Source organism: Macaca nemestrina, chromosome 1, assembly GCF_043159975.1.
Source record: "Macaca nemestrina isolate mMacNem1 chromosome 1, mMacNem.hap1, whole genome shotgun sequence".
Classification (NCBI taxonomy): domain Eukaryota; kingdom Metazoa; phylum Chordata; class Mammalia; order Primates; family Cercopithecidae; genus Macaca; species Macaca nemestrina.
In genome coordinates this window covers 97,760,075-97,782,522 of record NC_092125.1, presented here as the reverse complement: position 1 = coordinate 97,782,522, position 22,448 = coordinate 97,760,075, and the positions used below count along the sequence as shown (strand labels likewise).

Below are 22,448 nucleotides of genomic sequence, written 5' to 3'. Positions count from 1 at the left end.
CACCTACAGAGGCAGAGTATGAATCAAATTATCTTTAGAATTTGGTGGAATTTGGCTGAATTCCTTAGATCCCTTTTTAGCTCACTTCCCCACACTGATGCTAAGATACCAGTTAGGCCTGGACCAACAACGATGATTTAGATCAATTCTAAACCAGAAACAATATGCTGATTAATTTTTAAGAGATCTGTTAGGTACCAGGTAATATAAATTCCCAATGTCTATGGTATAGAATCAAAAATTAGAAGAACGTGATACATAATAAAATATTGACCACTAGCATCAGTTGGTACCTTGGGAGATAAAAATTGAACTGGGCTATCAAGGATATTTAGAATAAAAGGATAAAGAGAGTGTAAGGTATTTGTGTAAGGCATCTAGCTGTAAGTTGCACAAACCTAAGATTTGGCTTAAATAAGCTGGTTTCGTTTCATTTCGTTTCGTTTCATTTCTTTTTCCTTTCCCTTTCCCTTTCCTTCCCTTTCCCTTCCCTTCCCCTTCCGCTTCCCTTTCCTTTCCCTTTCCTTCCCTTCCCCTTCCGCTTCCCCTTCCGCTTCCCCTTCCCCTTGCACTTCCCCTTCCCCTTCTGCTTCCCCTTCCCCTTCCTCTTCCCTTTCCCTTTCCCTTACCCTTTCCCTTACTCTTACCCTTTCCTTTTCCTTCCCTTTCCTTTCCCTTTCCCTTACCCTTCCCCTTCCCCTTCCTCTTCCCTTTCCCTTTCCCTTACCCTTTCCCTTACTCTTTCCCTTTCCTTTTCCTTCCCTTTCCTTTCCCTTTCCCTTACCCTTTCCATTTCCCTTCCCTTTCCTTTCCCTCCCTTCCCTTTCCTTTCCCTCCCTTCCCTTTCCTTTCCCTTTTCCTTTTCCTTTCCCTTTCCCTTTCCTTTCCTTTTTCAGAGTCTCAATCTGTCACCCAGGTTGGAGTGCAGTGGTGTGATCTTGGCTCACTGCAACCTCTGCCTCCTGGGTTCAAGTGAGTCTCCTGAGTAGCTGGGACTGTAGGCACCCATCAGCATGCCCAGCTAAGTTTTGTATTTTTAGTAGAGACTGGGTTTCCCATGTTGGCCAGGCTGCTCTTGAACTCCTGGCCTTAAGAGGTCCGCCCTTGGCCTCCCAAGGTGCTGGGATTACATCGTGCCTGGCCATCAGTTGTTTTTTGTTTGTTTGTTTTAGTATATTGAGAAGTCCACAGAAAAGAATCACAGTGATGAAGTCCACAGAAAAGAATCACAGTGATGAACCAGTTGCTGTGTTGAGTCAACAACTTAAGAGTGGCTAAGGCCAAGCAGCAGCTGCTTGATGCAGCATTCCATCATGTGCTAAATTGGAATTGAGCAAAGTGTCTGGGAAGAGACAGTACAGAGAGGATTCATGTTGAAAAGAGAAATAAATATTTATTTATTGCATGGGATGCAGCCAGATGATTTAGGTCATTAATGAATTAAGGAAGTAATTTTAAACTATCAAACATAAGAATAACATAGTGAAGACTCTATTAAGAGATTATTAATCTGGCTGAGAATTGTATGTAGAAAAAAATGAAGAGAGGAGACGAGCTAGGATCGATACTTTGAAACAATCTCAAGATGAGGTGATTCAAAGCTTGGAATGGGAAGAAAGGAAAAATTTCCAAAGAAATTCCAAAGGAAAAATCTATAGCATTTGGCAGCTGATGATCTACAAAGGAGAGAGAAGGAAAAGCTGATTCCATGATTTTGAGACCAGAACACTGAGAGACTAGTACTGCCATTCAAAGAAATGGATAAAATGGGAGGGACAGTGTGAGATTTACGCATCTTGAATTAGCGATGGCATTGGTGGATATTTTTGTGTATCTCTTCTAACAGAATACCACCAAGTAATTCTTGACTGCTGAATTTCCTTTTCTTTCCATTTTGTTAGATACTACCAGCCCCCTTGCAAGTTAGTGTGCCTTTCCGTCTGTTGTATTGCCTTAGACTTCTCATTCACCACCTTGATGCTTTTACAAGATACAAAGCTTATGGAGATAGACATGGGGCAGCAAGAAATATAGAGTGGGGATCTGCAGAGAAAAGAAAGACGAGCCCGCTTTCTTTGCTTGTTTTCCCTGGTTTTTTTTTTTTTTTTTTTTTTTTGCTTTGTTTTGCCTTGGGCATGATTGGGATTACTGAGATTGTTCCTCTTGTCTATATTGTTGCAGTAGTATTTTAACTGGTCACACTAATTTATTATTTTTCCTTCTTAATTCCTACAATTCACCCTGCATACTGCTGCCAAGATGAGTCATCCTTACATACTGCTTTTGTTATATCATTATCCTTCTCAAGAGCCAGCAGTAGATTTTCAGTGTCTATCAGATGAAATCCAAATGCTTTAGCCTGGCATCAAAGGCCCAGGACAGTCTGTCCCCACATTACCTTTTCAACTCAATTCTAACCAAACTGTTCTACTAACAGTTCCTTGAATCTATATTCATTAGTTCATTTAAAAATACTCATTCACTGATTCTCCTTTATGCCGAAAGCTGGAGGTACCAACATTGAATAAGGTACCCATGATTTGTACTTTTCTGTAGCCTCTAAGTGGAAGAGATGGAAGGAAACAAAAAAAAATTAACAATCCAAACAAAACAATTGCAGATTATGACAATTTGGGAGAAATAAATAAATATGGTCCCTTGATATAAATATGGTCCCTTGATGAAATATGATGGTGGGAGTCAGGGGTAGAGAAGACCTTTTTGATTAGGATAGTGAGAGGATAACAGTTAAACCAAGATCTGAAGGATGAGAAGAATCAACTGTGAAGAGCCAAGGGGCAGAAGATTCCAAGCAGAGGGAGCAACAAGAGAGCAGAAGCCCTGAGGCCAGAAAGAATGTGTTAGTTTTAGGATTTGTCAGAAGACCAGTAAGGCTAGAGTAGGATCCAGTAGCGACAGGTGGGAATGATACGAGATCAGGTCAGCAAGGTAAATAGGGGCCACATCGGACAGGGAATTGTAGGCCGCGGTGAAGAGTTGTGATTTATCAATATAGTGGGAAGGTGCTGAGGAGTTTGAGGTGTGAAGCGACTTGATCTGATGTACGTGTAAAGAGATCACTCTGACTGTTTTTGCACATGTGGTGTCCATATCTTGTATTGCCTACCCTCTTCTCTCCAGGCTATCTCCTACCCATCCTTCAAGATCCAGCTGAAATCCTACCACCTCCGCAAAACTTTTGCCTTACTTCTCTGGACCACTAGAATACTTCTGTAGGTCCTAGAATAAATAGTCTTTCTTCCACTAAACATCCTTAATGTAACCACCTCTCATTTATGGCTTTATCTCACACCACTCAAAGATAATTACCTTGAAGGTGTTGTATTTTTTTTATTTATCTGTGTGTCTTCTCTTCATCCCATGCCTAAATAAATGCTCTGATACTTAATTTTTAATATACACTTGATGTTGGGAAATTTTTGCTTTTTTATGATTCACATAAAATAGCTGTTCTATAGCTATATCTTGCCTCCCTCATTTCCTCTGGTTGGCCTTACTTCCCTCTTATTTCTTGAAGTCATTAGTGTATCCATTTTTAACTCTTCCCAAACCATTAGATTTTCTCCCACTTAGCAGAGCCTCTTCTCAACTCTCTACTGTGAGGTAGAAATAGATTTCTTAAGTGGAAAAAATAAGGTTAATGGTAGAGCTGCCTTTATGTACTTGGAATGTTATTACTTTGCCAATAATGCTTATTGTGTTGATGATTTATTGGCAGTTGCATGGGTAATTTTTCCATGAATAGTTTGTCTTTATTTTATTTGATTTACTAATTAATTATTTAGTTTATAGGAACCTTCACAAGACCCCAGAGGTTTAGATTCAATCAGCTTGCATTGAACTCTCTAGAATAGTTACTTCCTTGACCCAAAGGAACCAGTTGCTGAGCCCCCTGTACCTAAGTGACCTTCAGAATCTTGTTAGCTTTCAGTGAGATCACATTCACTCTTTCTGCCTTGTGGCAAAAATCTGTTTCTACTCAAACAGATGGTTTAGCTTTCAACAAATAAAAACTAGAGATCAGCATCTCTTTAAGCCAACAGAGTTCGTTTGAGCCTCCCACTAACTCTCCAAAGTCTGTGTGTTTTTTTATTTTTTAATACTAAACTCCTCATAATGGATTTATCTTTGTGCGGGGAAATCAAGAACCTTGCACTTTGTCAGAAGATGAGCCACTTCACATAATCGCAAGTTTCTATGTTTTAGAAGAATTGCTTAGTAAGCACAGGTTCAACTTCTCTGCGTTCTCTCTTTTGCAGTTACACCAACTGGAAACACTGGGGATCATAACTTTCTGTGAAGTGTTATATAGGTGTGTCAGCACTTACATGATACTTTCTTTGTTATTTAAGACATCTGCAAGCTGAGGATGGCCAGTGTCATTTCACAGATGTACATGCCATGACATGGTAGTTTTCATTCACATTGGGAAATATTCCTTCTCTTGAGCTTTTGCAAATAAAAGAGAGTTCCAAGAAATCCATATTTTTAAAAGAATCTAGAATGTTGACATTGAAAATATAAATGCAGATTGTTAGTTATATGTTCCTGTGTTGAGAAAGCGTTCTTGCTTTGGGGATCTTGAGTGCCTTTGAACTCAACCAAGTATTCATAGAGATATTTGCCTGTATATGTATTATTAATTTTACAGAAACAAATGCCTGTCTTAAATATAATATTTAGATTAAATAATGAGACAAATGTAAACTGCACAATAGTTTATTGCTAGGAAAGGAATTGCTAGGAAGGCCATATAAGCAGTTTCTTTGAAGATACCTAGGACCTATCTCTTTTTTTTGCTCTAACTATTATATAGGACAGAACCTTGTGGGAAATGTGATCTACTTGGCATCATTACGGTATGGATTAGGACAAAGAAAGATGCATTAATATTCCTGTATTCATGCCATAAAATATCATGGTTAAAAAGGCTTTAGTACAAAGTTATCCATGGTAACTGCCTTCCAGGGATTGGATTCCTTTCTGCAACATGTTGCTCCGTGGCCAACCAGTTTAGATATAACCACCTCCATTTATAGAGACTGCCTGCTTTAAATAGCTCTGGCAATTTGTAAATTGTTCCTTTTCTGTCTCTTAAGTCCACAGGATTATATATAAATATAGTATTTCTTCCACGTGACAAACCTTCAGTTGTGTGTATACTATATACCCTCTGAGTCTTCACATCTCAAGATCTTCCAGTTTTTGGAAGCTATTCTTATGACCTGGGTTCATGGTGCCTCGATTCTGGTGATTCTCTTCTGAATGGACTCTGGTTTTTCCACATCTCTTAAAGAGGACCGATGAATGCTGAGCATAGTGGAGTATCTCCTAATTCTATATAGTGTATTTCTATTGGTGAAACCAAGGTGTTTTTTTCTAGTTACATTATACATTGTACCTTCTGTCAAATATAGTCTTTAGCTTTTTCATGTGTGTTACTACCAAGCCTTTTTATTTTATTTGCTGATTTGGATTTTTGACCTGAAGTTTAGGACTGTGTTTTTATCCTGAATAGATACAGTTTTTCATTAAGTCCCTTACTCAATAAACATTCAGAGATGGCTTCCCTGAGTCCATGGAATAGGTTAGGATCCCTTCCCCACTTTTTGTACCTAGAATACTCTGAACTCTCTTATTTTTGTAACATTCATCTTACTTGTAATCAGTAGTTATCATCTAACTTCCCTGCTAAGTTGGAGGCTCCTTAAGGTTAGGACCTTGTTTATTCAATATTCTTTGTAATTCCTACTGCCTGAGAAGAGTAAGTGCTTAATATATGGTAGCTGCTCAAAAATGTTTGCTGAATTGAATATATGAAGTATCTATATAAGCCAGGCACTATCCATTGTATCCAAGAAAAAATGTAATTAATTAAATGAACACACAGTGAAATTTGAACTGAATCTTCAATACTGGCCAAGTGAATGAGGCATTCTGAGCATAGGGAACAGTATAAGTAGGGATATCAGAGAAAGAAAAGTACTTAGTCCATTTGGGGAATTAAAGTTGGACTAAAGTGCACATGGATCAAGGTACAGATGAAGCTGTAGAGGCAAGCAGAAGCCAGTTCATCATGGCCTTGTAGGACATGATACAGAGTTTGACCTAAGCCTCTGAGCAATGGGGAACTATTAAAATATTTTGAGCAGGGAAGAGGCATAAACAGAGTTACATTTCAAAAGATTTCCCTAGCAGCAGCATAAAAGATAGATTGCAGGGGATGATGCTTTTGTAGGGACAACAGTTAGAAAGTTATCATCTAGGCAATAGATGATGGGTACTTCATATTTAAAAAAGGATTCTTTATGTATATTATCTATTGTGTGTAACAAGTTACTCCAAAACCTAGCAATTGAAGGAAAACAAACATTATCTCAGACAGTTTCTGAGGGTCAGGAATCTAGGGACAGCTTAGCAGGGTGATTCTGCTTCCAGATCTCTCTTGAGGTTGGAGTCAACTTGTTGGCTGGGGCTGAAGACTTGACTGGGTCTCAGGGATGTGCCTCCATGTTCACTCATGCAGCAGGTGGCCTCTTTCTGGGGCTGCTCACCACATGGCTTCCCCAAAGCAACTGCTCCATAAGAGTGAGAAAGCAAGTGAGTAAGAGCACTCCCAAGATGGAAGCCACTGACTTTTAAACTTAATCTTGGAAGTATCATACCATCACTTCTGCTGCATGTTGTTGGTTACTTAGACCAACCCTGGTACATTGTAGGAGTGGGATGTACAAGGGTATGAATACCAGGAAGTGGGGATCATTTGGGGGCATCCTAGAGGCTGCCTTCCATGCTGCTTGTCACAGAATGTAAAGAGTAAGTCTACAAGTCCCTAATATTTTGATGGCTTATAGAGATAAGAGGACAGAACACTCCACGTAGAAACTATCCTATTACATAGAGCAGGTAAATAAAGTCATTTGCTTGACTGAAAGGTAAGAGAGTTAAGACCACCATTATAAATGTCAAGTAATGGTTACTTTGCAGTCATTGCTTAGTTTTATACTATAAATTATGATAATTTGGTTACATGTTTGTTTTTTTAGTATAATGTGATTGCTGTTCAGCTTTATATTCAGCCCCATAGCACTATGCCAAGTAATGTACAGGTTTCAAAAGAAGACTAAAATGTAATACATGCCTTCAGAGAGTTAATAATTTTACTGGAAAGCAGGGCATACATAGATCATAGAGAATCTTAGACCCAGGAGAAAACTTAGGGGAGTTTAACACAACAGCCTCATGAAACAGCTAAGAAAACAGGTCGAGGGCGGTGAATGACTGATCCAACCCAGCTACTGACAGAGCTGAGACCAGATCTCAGACCTTTAGATCTGTAGGCAAGCATTTTATTTAAATATAAAATGTAATTTGTTTACAATACCAAGAACATTCTTTTTAAAATATAATATAAAAAACATTTATAGAGACAGGGTCTCACTGTGTTGCCCAGGCTGGTCTCAAACTCCTGGGCTCAAGCAATCCTCCTGCCTCAGCCTCTTGAAGTGCTGGGATTACAAACGTGAGCCACCACACTAGGCCAAGAACATTCTCTGAGGACTTAAATCATTCTTCTATTTGAAAGCAGAATGACTTAGTATTTGATATGGGGAAAGGCAAGACATAAATGTGTTAGAAGACATTTCTGTCTTCTCTTGGAAGATCAACTCATCCTGTCACTGATTACTGTGTGACTTTGAGCTAAATTATAACACATTAATAAATACAGAAGAAAATAATGAGCAATGCCACATCGCTTGCATTTTTTAAAGCAAGGACCACCCTAATTGACAGTGAGATCTTTATATTAATTTTCCCATTTAAAATAGATAATATTCAGTGTCCAATGAAGAAAGAATTATGGGGTAAATTATGAGATAGTAATAGGAATACTATTACTACTAATGGTAAAAAATGTCTGAACTATACTGTTGGAATAGTAAGAGTAGAAATAAGTAAAATTAAGTATTTACAAGGTTTAAAGTATTTTGGAGTTTTGTTTCCTTTTTGAAGAACAAAATGCTTTTTAAATGTTCATTGCCTATATTACTAAATAGTTTTAAGTTGTACATTCAGGTTCAGCTTCCCTTTTTTGAGTACCCACCATTTATGTTAAGTCTATTACTGGGTTCTTTAACAGATATAATTGCATTTGGTCCTCATAAAGCCTCTGTGAGATAAACATTTTCCCCATTTTACAGCTGAGATGACTGAGAAATGAAGAGAACCACAACTGAACTTTCTGCATGGTCCTTTGAGGTCATTTTTCTGAAAAGCAAGTGTTAACTTTTAATAGTGTCTTCAGCCTTTCCCTCAAGCAACAGCGTATGACTAAGTCAAGACAGCAGAACTAAATATGAGTTTATGTTACCATAATTTCACACTAATGGCTACTGTTTTGTGTTCTGGTTATCTATTACATAAATATTTAATATTGAGCACATAATTTGGCTTGATGGCAGCAAAAAGATGTCGATCCTGGAGTTTCCGTGATAAACCAGAAAGACTTTTTCCCCCCGCACTGGTATGTTAAAATATGGAGAAATAAATTAGGAGATGGTAAGCTATAGCTTTCTAGTCATCTTAAGTTTACCTAATTAAAGCACTTAAAAATAAATTCATTCCATCCAAATTTAGCAACCATCTATTGCAAAGTTTGCTTACTTTTTCCATGGCATTTAAATATACAGAAGCCTTTAAAAAAAAAAAAAGCATTTTTTAGTAGGTAAATGTCAGTCACTTTCTTAAACTAGCCTGTCCTAGACCAACAGACCAGTTCTACTTTCAAAACAAAACATACCATTTAATAGTAAAAATAAACAGTCTGTCTTCTCACTAATGAATTTACTGTCTACATTTCTATAGATGTGGCCATGTGTTTTCCCAGGAAAACTGGCTTGAACTCAAACTAAGATAGCTACTAAGATCCATTTAGCCAAAGTGGGCTATAAACATGAGAAATCTCCCACCCCCTATTCTGTGTTTGGTTAGTTTTGCTGCTCTCATACATTCTAGCAATGTGTCATTCTGTTCTCCCTTTTACTCCAGGGAGCCTCATTTGGCATATAGTTAGGCATACACATACACCTTTGAAAACAGTCAGTGCAATTCCACAGTTATTAAGAACCTGATGGGTGCTAGGCATTGCCTTATGAACCGAGAGGTACAAATATGAAAACTATATAAAAGTTCCTGCCCCAGATAAACTACAATATAGAAGAACATTTGTTAGCTACTTTATAGGTGCTGTGTATCAATCAGTTTTCTTAGTTTCAGATGACAGAAACTAACTCTTGGTAACTTAAGTAGAATTTCTAGGAGGGCCAACGAATCTAACTTGGAGGTATGGTAAACAAAAACAAAGTCCTAAATTACACCACAGAGCTGGACATAGACCATAGCTTGCATCAGTGATATCGCTGATCTTGAACTGTATTTCCAGAACCAAAACCACGGCTGGCCCTTGCAACTAGATGCCACTCCTTCTAGGGCCACCCTTCTTTCCAGAAGAGTCTTCTTTGCATTCTGGAGCTGGTGCGTCTGTATGGCAGAGCCTAGGCCATATGCCCGTACCCTAGTTACAAGGAAGTCTGGGAAATAAATTATCTGGTACTTTATACACTTAACTAGTGGGAGGTCAGCTCTCTCTCACAAGATTGGAGCTTCTGTAAACCTAGGTATGCAGTCAAGCACTAAGTGGCCCAAAACTTGTATCAGCAGCATTTTGAATAATCAGAGAAGATTCAACACAGGAGATGAGAACCAGGAAACAACAACCAAAAAAGAAATATGGTGAGTTTGGCCTTAATATCACAAAAAGATGAAAAAACAATGTGTTCCTAAACCAGTGTACAAACCCACAGTTAGTGAAAGGCTAGGTGATAGCTTATATTCTCAGGAGTTACAAAGTCCTAAAGAATGTAGCCTCTACTTGAGACCCATTTTGTCTGTGCAGGTACAGGCAACATCCTCTCTCTCTGTAAAGGGTCAGTATGATGTTTGGGAAAGCAACCTACATTTGGAGTCAAAGCCTTTTGTTCTTACCCTGCGCAGCCCTTAACCAGATGTGTGACCTGTAAGCAAGGAGTTCAGTTAGTATCCTCGTCTATAAAATGAGAAGGTTGAGGTAGGTGATCTTTAAAGTTCCCTCTTGGCTCTAAAATTCTATACTTTGTACATGATAGGCCAGTGACAACTAATGTTTTTACTCAAGTTGATTGTATGTTTTAGAAGGCAAATAAATTATGAGCTTATTTTTTGATGACAGTACATTTTCATAAACCCAAAAGAATTAAATCTCCACCTCCCACTTAGTTTAGTTGTTTTGGGTTTTTAAAAACAATTTTATTTTCCCACACAGTACAGTTTAAGCAGTCAAGTTGCAGCAGGGGAAATACTCATTGAATTTGTCATCATTATTTTTGGCTTCTATCTTTATGAGAGCCATTTTAGTTTTCTAGTTTCAATGAGCTATGTTTTAGATTTTAAGCTACAGCATATTTTAACATTTGAGCATTAAATTGCATTTGTCATAATGAATTAGAATCTTATGTTTCTTTCAAAAATAGCTTTATCTCAATATGAAACGCAAGATTCTTCACATTTATTATAAAGAGAATTTTTGAGACATTCTGTATCCAATGGTCAGTTACTGTTTTGATTCAGTGATGGAAAATGGTAGCAAATTGTACATTTAAAGTAAACCGAAGAAATAACTTTATGCAGAGATAGAGATTGAAGTAGCCATTTGGAGATGAGAATTTTATCTCCATGCCTTCAAGAATGGCCATATGTAAACCAGGTCAGAAAAATAAAAATTACACCATATTTATTTTAATAGGACCATCTTAGACTACAAGACATAACACAAGAGAATTTATTTCTGGAATGACCTGAAGGAATTTATTATACAAACTGCCCCATCTAAAACATATTCCTATAATGTAGGCTCCAATAACAGGTTCCTAGAATTTCTCACTGCAACCTTCGCCTCCCAGGTTCAATCCCTCCTGAATAGCTGGGATTACAGGTGCACGCCACCATGCCTGGCTAATTTTTGTATTAGTACAGATGGGAGTTTCACCATGTTGGCCAGGCTGGTCTCAAACTCCTGACCTCAAGTGATCCACTCACCTCAGCCTCCCAAAGTGTTGGGATTACAGGCGTGAGCCACAGTACCTGGCCGGTTCCAAGAAATTCTAATGTTTGTTCTGTTTTTAAGGAGAAAAATTATTAAACAACTTACCTCTAAACTATGGTCCTTTACTGATAAACACTACTGTTAAAAAATTCTTATAGTTAACATAATCTGATATTGTTACTTAGGTATTTGAGGAAATAGAGAAAAACTAGCTAACATCCCTATGACTGCGTGTTTTTATATATTAAATATCAGTATCGAATTGCCTTCTACTGTCTTTTTCAGACTAAATAATATACACTTAAACCTTGCAAGCCTTATCCTTTTTTATACTTCTTTTTTCTGGAACAGCTTTATTGAGTTATAATTCATATACCATACATTTCACCCATTTAAAATCTATAACTCAGTGGTTTTTAGTACAATTTTAGAACATATCACCCCAAAAGAAACCCATGCCCATTAGCATTGGGTTCACTACTCCTCATTCACCCCTTTCCCCACCCCAGTAATGCTGAGCATCTTTTTATGTGTTACTGGCCACTTATATATCTTCTTTGGAGAACTGTCTGTTCAAAACATTTGCCCATTTTTATTGGATAATTTATCTTTTATTGAATTATAAAAATTGTATCTTCTAGGTACAAGTCACTTATGAGATATATGACTTGCAAATATTTTTACTCATTCAGTGAGTTTGTCTTTTCACTTTGTTGAGCAAACCTTATCTTGAGCAAACCTTATTCTTAACTCTGGTTAAATTTTGGTTTTCTGAACATTCTGCTAAATTTTCTAAAGGTCTCCAGTTGTGGAGTAACCTGAAATGAATACTTTATTTTTTGAAAGTGGAACTAAACTCTAATTTAAGTCTATAATAGAAAATAGTAATTGCTATAGGAACTAACATTTTTTTGGGGGGTTGTTTACCCTATGCCAAGCATTGTGCTGAGTGCTTTGCAACGCTAAAATATAGGGTTATTACTCCTGTTATATGGATGAAGAAACAGAGGCTTGAAGAAGTTAAGTAAGTTGCACAAAATCAAAACGTGCTAATAAATGGTCAATTGGAATGACAATGCAGGTTATCTTTTTTACTAACTTTCACATTTTATATGGGATGTTTGTATTCCACTATTGTACTTTTTAAGACAATATTATTTTACAGCCTCATTTTCCATCCACTACAATCCCTAGATTTTTTCAGGCATATTGGAACCTAATCATTCACTTCTGTCTCTGTAAAACTGGAATTTCTTGGTTTCTGAACCAGGGAATCTGATTGATTTCTATAACCTTTCTATTTTTTGACCGTCCCTTCCAAATTGACCCTTTTTAAACAAATTATAACAATTTTCAAAGCTAAAAAAATTATAAAGGTAAACTTGCTATTAAAATGATTAAATGTATATTGCAGATCATTTTAAATGTCTTTTTGATTAGCCACTGTTAAGAATTTAGCTGATCTACTTCATTAAAATGTTATATTAGCTCAATGAATAATTATATATTGCTATGTAACGAATTACCCGAAAACGTTAATGGCTTAAAGCAGCATTTTTTATTTCACGGTTTCTTTGGTTTAGGAATCCAAGAGTTTAGCAATGTGGTTCTGCTCTGGGTCTCTCATGAGGTTGAAGTCAGGCTGTTGGCTGGTGCTGTGGTCTCATTTTTGGGTAGGATCTATGTGCAAGCTCACTCGTATGGTTGTTGGGAGGATTCAGTTCCTTGTGAGCTTTTGGACTGAGACCTGCAATTCCGCACTGGCTGTTGGCCAGAGTTCTCCCTCAGTTCCTTGCCATATGTGCCTCTCTATGAGACAGCACATGACATGTCCTCTGGCTTCTGTCGCAATAGCAACACAAGAGAGTGTCCAAGATGGAAGCCATAGTATCTTTGTAACCTAATCTCAGAGTTGATATATCATCACTTTTACCATATTCTACTCATTAGAAGCAAACTATTATATTCAGCCCACTCTCTATAGAAGGGAAATACCAAGGGTATGAACACCAAGATATGGGGCTTACTGAGGGCTATCTTAGAGGCTGCCTATCACACTCAGTGAATCTATTGTTTAATCATGGAGAATGCAAAAGTCATGGTGTTTTTATATAGAACATTGATATATAAAATTCCATCCTGCAAACAAGTGATAATTTTATCTGAAGATATATAAAGAAGTCTCCATCCTAAAATATGTGTATGTGTATATGTATTATTTTTAAAGCATCTTTAGTCTGCATATTCATTTGCTACTTATTAATCCATTTTATCAAGAGATAGCATTAAAGTTGTAAGACACAATTAGAATAGAAAATTTTATGTGTAACTTTATGTTTTCCCCTTGACTTATAAAGATTGCTGTTGAATTTTAGTATTGGAAAACTTTGGCCAATGTAAAGATGATTTTAATTTAAACATGTACAACATACAAAAGAATATTTTTTCTTCTTAAATCATACTTTAGAATTCAACCCTAATGTAACAAAATAAGAGATCCTGAATGGACTTTAATTCATTGTTCACAGCAAGGCTTATTGAGTTATTCTTCTAACTCATCATGAGTTACACTCATAATAAAAGTCTGCACTCCTAATTTTGGTCTCCCATAACTCAATGGATCTCTATCTATCTTTCCAATTTCATTTCCTATTGCCATCTCCCTTAACCTTCCACTCCAGCACAGTTTTTCTTGCTCTTCCCCATGTTGACGCTCCTGCATGCCTCAGGGCTTTTCCATCTTTCTAAAAACCTCTTACCCAGATGGTTACATGGCTCACTTCACTTCATTTACTTCTCTGCTCCAGCATCACTACCATAAAGAAGCATCCCACCACCACTCTTCACAATACAGCAGGGACCATCAAAAAGCAAGAGACACAATAAAAATGATAGTTGAAAAGATTAATCTCATGACAGTGTACAAGATAACTTGTATGTAAACAGAGGCTGGATTAGACATGGATGATCAGGGGCCACAATTAGGAACTTCCACATTCATTCAGGTGTGAATTGATAATGATCTGGTTATGATCATTATCTGGTTGGGCATGAGTAAAGCTACATAAACGTTCTCCCAAAACCAGATCTTCCCTCGGATTTGTAATGCTGGTAGATTGTTGCCACCTTCCTCCATCCTCCTCTAACAGAAGAGCCATTTCAGAACCAAAACTTTTTAAAAAAAAGTTTGAAAAAAAATAAGAAGCACCAAAGAAGTACCAGGAAATGCTTAGGTTTTAGGGCTAGAAACCACGATGCAGTAGGGGCTCTGCAAGAGGAAGGAGTGAGTGCTTCAAAGTGACATAGCAGCTGTGTGCTATTGTGCCTGAGACTCCTTCCAATCCTAGATATTTCCTAGTGGTGTTGGCAAAGCTTCTGTTGGCTATACCACGTTCTTTTCCAATGCCCTTTTAAAGAAAGTGTATGGCCAACTCCCTCTGTGTAAAGTCCCATAATTCTCAGAATCCTGGGTTCAACTAAGTTTCTTCCATAGTAGATACCATTTGAGTGTTTCTGCTTCTTCTAAACTCCCTTCTAATTGTTTTTCCTCTTGTTTTTAAGCTAGTGATTTTTTCCCCCTGTATTTTACACATGCTTATGGAAAGAACAGATATGTTTTCATGGCACTTAGCATGTTATAAATGCATTGTTTTCCATGGAGTAAGATCATTCTACCACTGAGAGCATTAAATCCATGTTCCTAAGGTAACCCATGTTTTCCTAGAAACAGGGGAAGAGTCATGACCAACTTTCACATTCTCTGCTTTGTTCTAGGGGCATCACCCATTGTGATAACCACTCCCAAGAAGTTTCTTCCCCAAAACAGAATTACTTCTCTCCCTACCCTTGATTCAAGTGACCTTTCATTATAGATAATCTGGTTTTATAGAGAAATCTAATAGGTACTGCACTCAGTTGTAAAGAAAGACAGATGCAAATGGGTTTCAGTAATTGGTGCAACATTGTCACAAAGCTCTTTAGATTAGCAAGTACTTATAAACTAGGTGGAATATTTTTTATTCCGTTTGTTAATAAGAATGCCCTAATCCTCTTTACACACTTGAAAATATCCAGGGAGTGCAGAGAGAGACAGACGGAGCTTTAGACTTGTATATAATCGTGGACTTTTGAGATAGGTAGGTATAGATGTTCCTGTAAACTAAGTGTTTGTAGCCCCCCAAAATTTATATGTTGAAATCCCTACCATACTGTGATATGGAGCCTTTGGTAGGTGATTAGGTCATGAGGACAGAGCCCTCATGCATGGGGGTGCTCTTATAAAATAGGCCCTGGAGAGCTTCCTCACACCTTCTGCCATTTGAAGACACAGTAAGAAGATGAATATCTGTGAACCAGGAAGGGACCCTCACCAGACATTAAATCTGCCAGTGCTTTGATCTGGTTTTTCCCAGCCTCCAGACTGTGAGGAATAAATTTCTGGTTTTTATAAGCCATCCTGTGTATACAGTTTGTCACAGCAACCTGAACAGACAGAGACAAGTGTAATCCCATCTCTTCCTTAGCTGTATTATTAGGTCGGTGCAAAAGTAATTGCTGTTGTGCCATTTTAATGGCACTTTTCTCTGTTGTAGTTTTCTCATATGAGATTGTAGGAAATAATGTTTTAATGCTTTAAATTTCCTTTATAAATGTTAGAAACTTATTTCTATTACTGCTCCAGAATCTGTGCTTTTCAATCTTTTCAATTATTGGTTCTAATTCAGTATTTTTAGGGGTCAGAGAAAAAGCCTTAATGCCGTCCTCATGTGGTAGGCTACCAGGTCTTTGAAGATGGCCATTTTGTATGCCACATCTTCTCCACATCTGCTCGTAGAAATACAGTTTCTTCATCTGCTCCCTTATGGTCTAGGTTCGAAGCAACCCAGAATGGAATGCAACACTACTACTTGTGTGCTAATTAGCAGGTGGAGAATGGAACTATCACCTTTTTTGTTGTGTTCTTAACACAACCTTAGTTGGCATGAATTTGAGGAAGAGTTATATTTCACCTTTGACTTGTCAAACTTACACTTGACTAAAACCTACAGATGTTTTTCTTTTTTAATTTTTTTAATTTTTAATTTTTGTGGGTACATGGTAGATGTATATATTTATGGGGTACGTGTACTGTTTTGATACAGGTATGCAACATGAAATAATTACATCATGAAGAATGGGGTATCCATCCCTTCAAGGATTTATCCATTGAGTTGCAAACAATCCAATTATTATACTCTTTAAGTTACTTGAAAATGTTACAGATGTTTTTCAAACATGTCTCTGTTCTACCCTATCTCTCTCATCATATATTTGTATGGGATTTTACATTTTGACATATTAAATTTCATCTTGTTGGAGTGTGCTCATTTTCTTCTTACCTATCAAGCTGTTTTGGGACCCTAATTATGACAGTAAGTGACTTGGCTGTGCACTTAATCAGCGTGTGTTTAATATCCACACTCAAATTTTTATAAATATTTAACAGGAAGGAAAATGTATACCTCCAAACCCACTCTAATCCCTGAACTCCGCATGTAACCAACTGCCTGTTAAATATCTTCACCCATGATTCCTGTCAGTTCACACTTAACCAAACTGTTTCCACCCTCAACCTTCTCCTGTAGTCTTCTCTTCCTGGTCACAGTAAAGCATATCCATCCTTCACTTTGCACAGCCAAAAACTTTCCTTGCAGTCATCCTTGACCCCTTTTGTTTCTTCCCACATCCCGTATCTAATCCCTCAGCAAACTCTACTGGCTCTACTCTAAAATGCATCCTGAGTCATACCTCTCTTACTTCTTACCTTCTTGCACTACCACTTTGGACCAAACCATCAGAAATAGATTCCTAACATTTTCTGTATTTACCCTTGCATTCTTTAGTCTTTCTAAAGCATTGATGTTAGAGTGATCCTGTTAAGACTTAAATCATGTCACTCCTACTAAAAATACAAAAATTGGCCAGGTGTGGTGTGGCACGCCTTTAGTCAGTCCCAGCTACTCGGGATGCTGAGGTGGGAGAATCACATGAACCCGGGAGGCGGAGATTGCATTAAGCAGAGATTGTGCCACTGCACTCCAGCCTGGGCAACAGAGTGAGACTCCCTCTCAATTAAAAAAAAAAAAAAAAATTCACTTTAATGCCTTTTATCTCTGGTTACTTCAGCACCATAATTACCATAAATAATTCATCTCTGTTGGAATACTTGTATCCTGTTAAAATTCATATGTTGAAATCTCTTCACTAATGTAATGATATGAAAATCAGCCTTTCCGGGGGTTATTAGATCATGAAGGCAGAGCCCTCACGAATAGAATTACTGCTCTTATAAGAAGACAAAGGACTTTGCAGGGACATGGATGAAGCTGGAAACCATCATTCTCAGCAAACTAACACAGGAACAGAAAACCAAACACCGCATGTTCTCACTCATAAGTGAGAGTTGAACGATGAGAACACATGGACACAGGGAGGGGAACATCACACATCGGGGCCTGTCGAGGGGTGGGGAACAAGGTGAGGGAGAGCGTTAGGAGAAATACCTAATGTAGATGACAGGTTGATGGGTGCAGCAAACCACCATGGCACATGTGTACCTAGGTAATAAACCTACATGTTCTGCACATGTATCCCAGAACTTAAAGTATAATAATAATAATAAAATAATGTCACTCCTCTGTTGAAAACTTACCAGTAGCTTTCCATCTCACTCAGAGTCAAAGCTAAAGCCCTGACAATTGCCTGCACAACTCTACATGGTTCTGCCTCCCTTTCCCACACATGTACACAAACACACTTGCTTTTCTGACCTCATTTTCTAGCCTTCTACCCTTGCTTCCTCCTCTGCATGCACAGAGTCCTCTTTGCTGTCCCCTGAACATGCCAGGCACACTCCCACCTCAGGGCCTTTGCATCTACTGTTCACCTGCCTGGAGTGCACTTTCTTCATCCCATTCCCTGTCTGTGAATCTTTCACATGAAACCTTCTGCTCTCATTTTTGTTTAAGGTATTATATGAGACTCTGGGCTACTAATAGAAATTACAGGGCTCTTTTGGCTAGTGTCAAGTATAGATTTGCCTTTTGGACTCACATAACTGAATATGTTAGAATTACATCTAAAGAAATAATTGCCTATGAATGGAGTATTGTGTGTGAAGAGTTAAGAGTCCTCCCCCATCTCCTTTCCTACTAAATGTTAGTGATTTTCATAGTATCAGAGATATCCCTTTGAATATCAGAGAAACATAAAAGCATAAAGATTTTCAAGGAAATGGTCATATTTTTCAGATGAGAAAAGTTCACGAAAAATTTTACCCATTGGTGCCAAAAATGTAAGGCAGGCAAGCAGTTAGTAGAAGAAAGTTGTCACACTGTAACAAATATGTTTTTTTTAAGTTGTAGGCACTGATTTCCAAATGAGTTCCGTAAACCACCACTATTTCCATTTGTAGTGTAGCAATAGGTTGTGATACTAACCTTAAAGATCTCAAAGTTTAACAGCTTATTATGAGGAAAGCTGCCATTCCTTTAAGAAGGTGAGTTTCGATTATCTTTTTAAAGAGAGAATTACTCCTTTATAAAAATGTAACTACTTCACTGTATTTCAGAAGTCTTGCTTTTTAGTAAAACTTTTCGTGGCAGTGGGTTTGATAGTAATAGTGCTCACTTTAAAAAAATTCCCTAAATTTTAGTTTCCCCTCCAGTCACCAGCTCACTTTTCTGGGACCCTATTTAGCACAACTCCTTGAAAGACTCATCTAGACTTGCTGTTCCTTCCTTCTGTCCTGCTGTTCTCTCTTTAACCCACTCCAAACAGGCTTTCATCTCATCACTCCACTGAAACTACTTACCAAAGTTTCCATCACCATCATGCTATTATTATCTTCTGCATCCTCATCTTATTTCCAGCAACATTTGACATCACCTTGGAACACTTTATTTACTTGATTTCTACTGAGACCACTTGTCTAGTTTTGTTTTTCATCTTATTTCATTAGCTGCTGCTTCTCAGTCTCATTTGACTCTGTCTCTTCTTCCAAACCCTATACATTGAAATATCCCAAGGCCTAGACCCTCTAGTCTTTTGCCTAGGTGATCTTTTTTTTTTTTTTTTTTAAATTATTATTATACTTTAAGTTCTTGGGTACATGTGTGCAACGTGCAGGTTTGTTACATATGTATACATGTGCCGTGTTGCTTTGCTGCACCCATTAACTCGTCATTTACATTAGGTGGTCTTATTCAATCACATGGTATATAAATTACAATATAGTTTAGGCTACTATGACAGAGGCCCCAGAATGCAGGTGCCTAAACAAGATGAAAGTTGATTTCTTTTTCCTGTAAAAGTGTGGGAGGTGGTCCAAGACTGATAGGATAGCTTGTTAGTACTGGAGACCCACGCTCTTTCTTTCCTGCACTCTGCTGTTCTCAACATGCTGCCTCCATCTCCTGGTCCCAGGTGGCTACTCCAGCCCCTGCATCCTGTCAGTATTCTAACCAGCAGGAAGAAGAAAATAGGAAGTGAAGAACATATCCCTTCCCTTTAGGACTCAGAAGTTTCATGTTTCATCTGCTTGGCCAGAACTGAGTCACATGATGATAACTTGTTGAAGACAATTTAGCAAACGTAGTCTTTAGGTAGGTAGCCATGGCTTCCAGCTAAAATGGAGCAGTTCTTTTGCTAGAGGAAAAAGAGAGTGATGGAGTTTGGAGGACAGGGAGCAGTTTCTGCCACATATGGCTTTAAATATTATCTGTGAGCTAATGTCTCCCAGATTTGTAGCTATTTCCTGAGTTCAGGACTCTTTCCTCAGCTGCCTCCCTAACATTCTCGAACACCTGCATGTTCAAAATTGAACTCTTCACTTTTCTTCCCAAACTCCTACCCATCTTAGGTCTCCCAGGTGCTCATGCCAGAAACTTAGAACAATCTTGATTCCTTGCCTTCTCTTTCATCCACCTCTGATCCATCTGCCAATCCTATTAACTTTAGCTTCAAAATGGATTCCAAGTCCAACCACTTCTCTTCAGATCTATCTTCCACATTACCACCAGTGACTTATTTTAATAAAATACATATCCCATCCTGTTTCTCACTTCCTTAAAACCTTCCTCTGTCTCCTCATTGCCTTTGGGATAAACTCTAAACTCTATGTGAACCACCTCTTTCTATCTCTCCAGCCTCATTTTCCCACTTTCCACTCATATTTTGTATTTCAGTACTGCCTGGCACAACATACCTCATGACTTGATGTATTTACTAATGCTTATCCCTCTGTAGAATTTCCCCCACCTCAGACCTGGCTGAAGAATCCTTTAGTCTCAAGTGTCACCTCCTTCAGGTTTTTTTTTTTTTTGAGACGGAGTCTCCCTCTGTTGCCCAGGCTGGAGTGCAGTGGCACAATCTTGGCTCACTGCAACCTCTGCCTCCCAGGTTCAAGCAATTCTTCTGCCTCAGCCTCCCGAGTAGTTGGGAGTGCAGGCGTGTGCCACCATGCCCAGCTAATTTTTGTGTATTTTTTAGTAGAGACGGGCTTTCACCATGTTGGCCAGGATGGCCTTGATCTCTTGACCTTGTGATCCGCCCTCCTTGGCCTCCCAAAGTGCTGGGATTACAGGCATGAGCCACCGTGCCTGGCCAGAAAATCTTCTTTGTCACCTCTCCACATCCCCAGGCTAAGGAGGCACCTTCCTCTTTATTCTCGTTGAACGATATGCATACCTGTATCACACCTATCCTGGATGATGTCAGTTTACATAGCTGCCTCTTTTCCTAGATGACAAGCGCCTTGGTCGGGGGCAAGGTCTTACTCATCTCTCAGTGCCCAACACATAATAGCTGCTAAGTAAATATTTATGTAATTGAATCATATTGATCATAGGAACAAACTCCCATTAGGAGAGCATCACCTCTGCCTTACATATCTGAGAAAAGGCCTTGTTTATTGTACCCTGTCAACTGAATCTGCTGTGCTATATATAAATTGGGTATTTTTAGTCCCTGCTTAAAAAATAAAGGTTAAATTGAACATATTCATTGCTCTGTTAGGATTACACAATGCCTGATAGTGCAAAAATATGGGTGTTGACTGAACTTTACAGTTGTCTGGGGTTTGTGAGGCCCAGCTGTAGTCTAGGTAGCTTTGTGTAGTGTAAAAGTAACAAGTCACTGTTGGTCTGTGGAAGAAGTTGTGTGGACTTAGACTTGCCTTCTCTGCTTTAAAATCTTGGTTTTTAAAAAATCCCAAGAAAGGTAGGTTCTTTTAAGAAAGTTTATGGCCTGCATTTGCTATCATAAACCAACCCAGTTTTCCCAGTTTTCAGTTCTTTAGCCGGGCTCCCTTAGAGAAGAGTGGTGACCCATATGAACTGCATGGCGGTTCTAGTTGTTTTTAGTCAGGAGGAGCCCCAGGGTTTTTATTAAGAAGCGCAGAAAGAAGAGATGTCAAGGATTCTGGTGAGAAGTGCTGTTATAAGAAGCAGGTTAGGATAACTTGTCTTAAAAATGAAAAAGGGATGAGAAACTTGCCAATTTTTAGTGCTTTCTTAGCACTAAATGATGACTTAAAGAAAGTTTAGTCCTTGCCAAATTTTCCCCTTTGGAACCGTTCCCACTGTGTGATAGAGATCTGCCGCTACGAGCTTGTCATCATTCTCATCCACTGTCTTCTTTGTCTTCTTTGGTCATGTCCTCCTCCTCTTCCTCTTCTTTATCTTTTTTTTTTTTTTTTCCCCACTAAGTCATAGAACTGAAATGATTCTGGATAATGTTTTCAAAATAAAGCTATGTTGTTTCCAATACAACAGCTTTCTCTGGGTTCTTTCACTTCCTCCTTAATGTAAGTCTTAGTCACACTTATATTAACAGTAGAAACACTCTGCAGTATCTCATTTCATACAGTGGTGTTACAAGCATTAACTCCTCAGCCCTCACACCACCACAGGAAAACAGCAGCCATTGTTAACCCCCATCCATTGGGGAGATGAAGAAAATGAGCAAACTATGAAGAATGCAGTTTATTTCTTCTCCGTAAGACTGTGAGGCAGTGGAAGGTAAGGGCTAGACCCCAGGATGGCTGATTCCTAGGGCTCTTTCCTGTGATCCAGAATGCAGTGACACCTTTCAGTTCTTGCTGTATTCAGAGGTGTGTGCGCATGTGATAGGGACAGTACTTGACATTATTAACTCTTGCAGCCACCCTATGGGTTAGGTATTAACATCCCCATGTTATAGATGAAGTCTGTAATTCCAAAGCCTGATGTCTCTCCACTGTGCCACACAC

At 38.3% G+C, this 22,448-nt stretch overlaps 1 protein-coding gene across 5 annotated transcripts in view; it reads left to right on the top strand.

The window, feature by feature from the left end:
- The window catches only part of LOC105498227 (activating transcription factor 6), a 243,691-nt gene that overhangs the window by 159,972 nt on the left and 61,271 nt on the right, over positions 1–22,448 (top strand). The window contains exon 16 of one of the 5 annotated variants that reach the window (XM_011770212.3): positions 8,223–13,359. The exons of the other annotated variants lie outside the window; for them this stretch is intronic. Within the exon in view, the coding sequence (XP_011768514.2) occupies positions 8,223–8,242 (20 nt within the window). The 3' untranslated portion in view covers positions 8,243–13,359. Of the gene's footprint in view, positions 1–8,222; positions 13,360–22,448 lie in introns of those variants that run through there. 5 annotated transcript variants of the gene reach the window in all.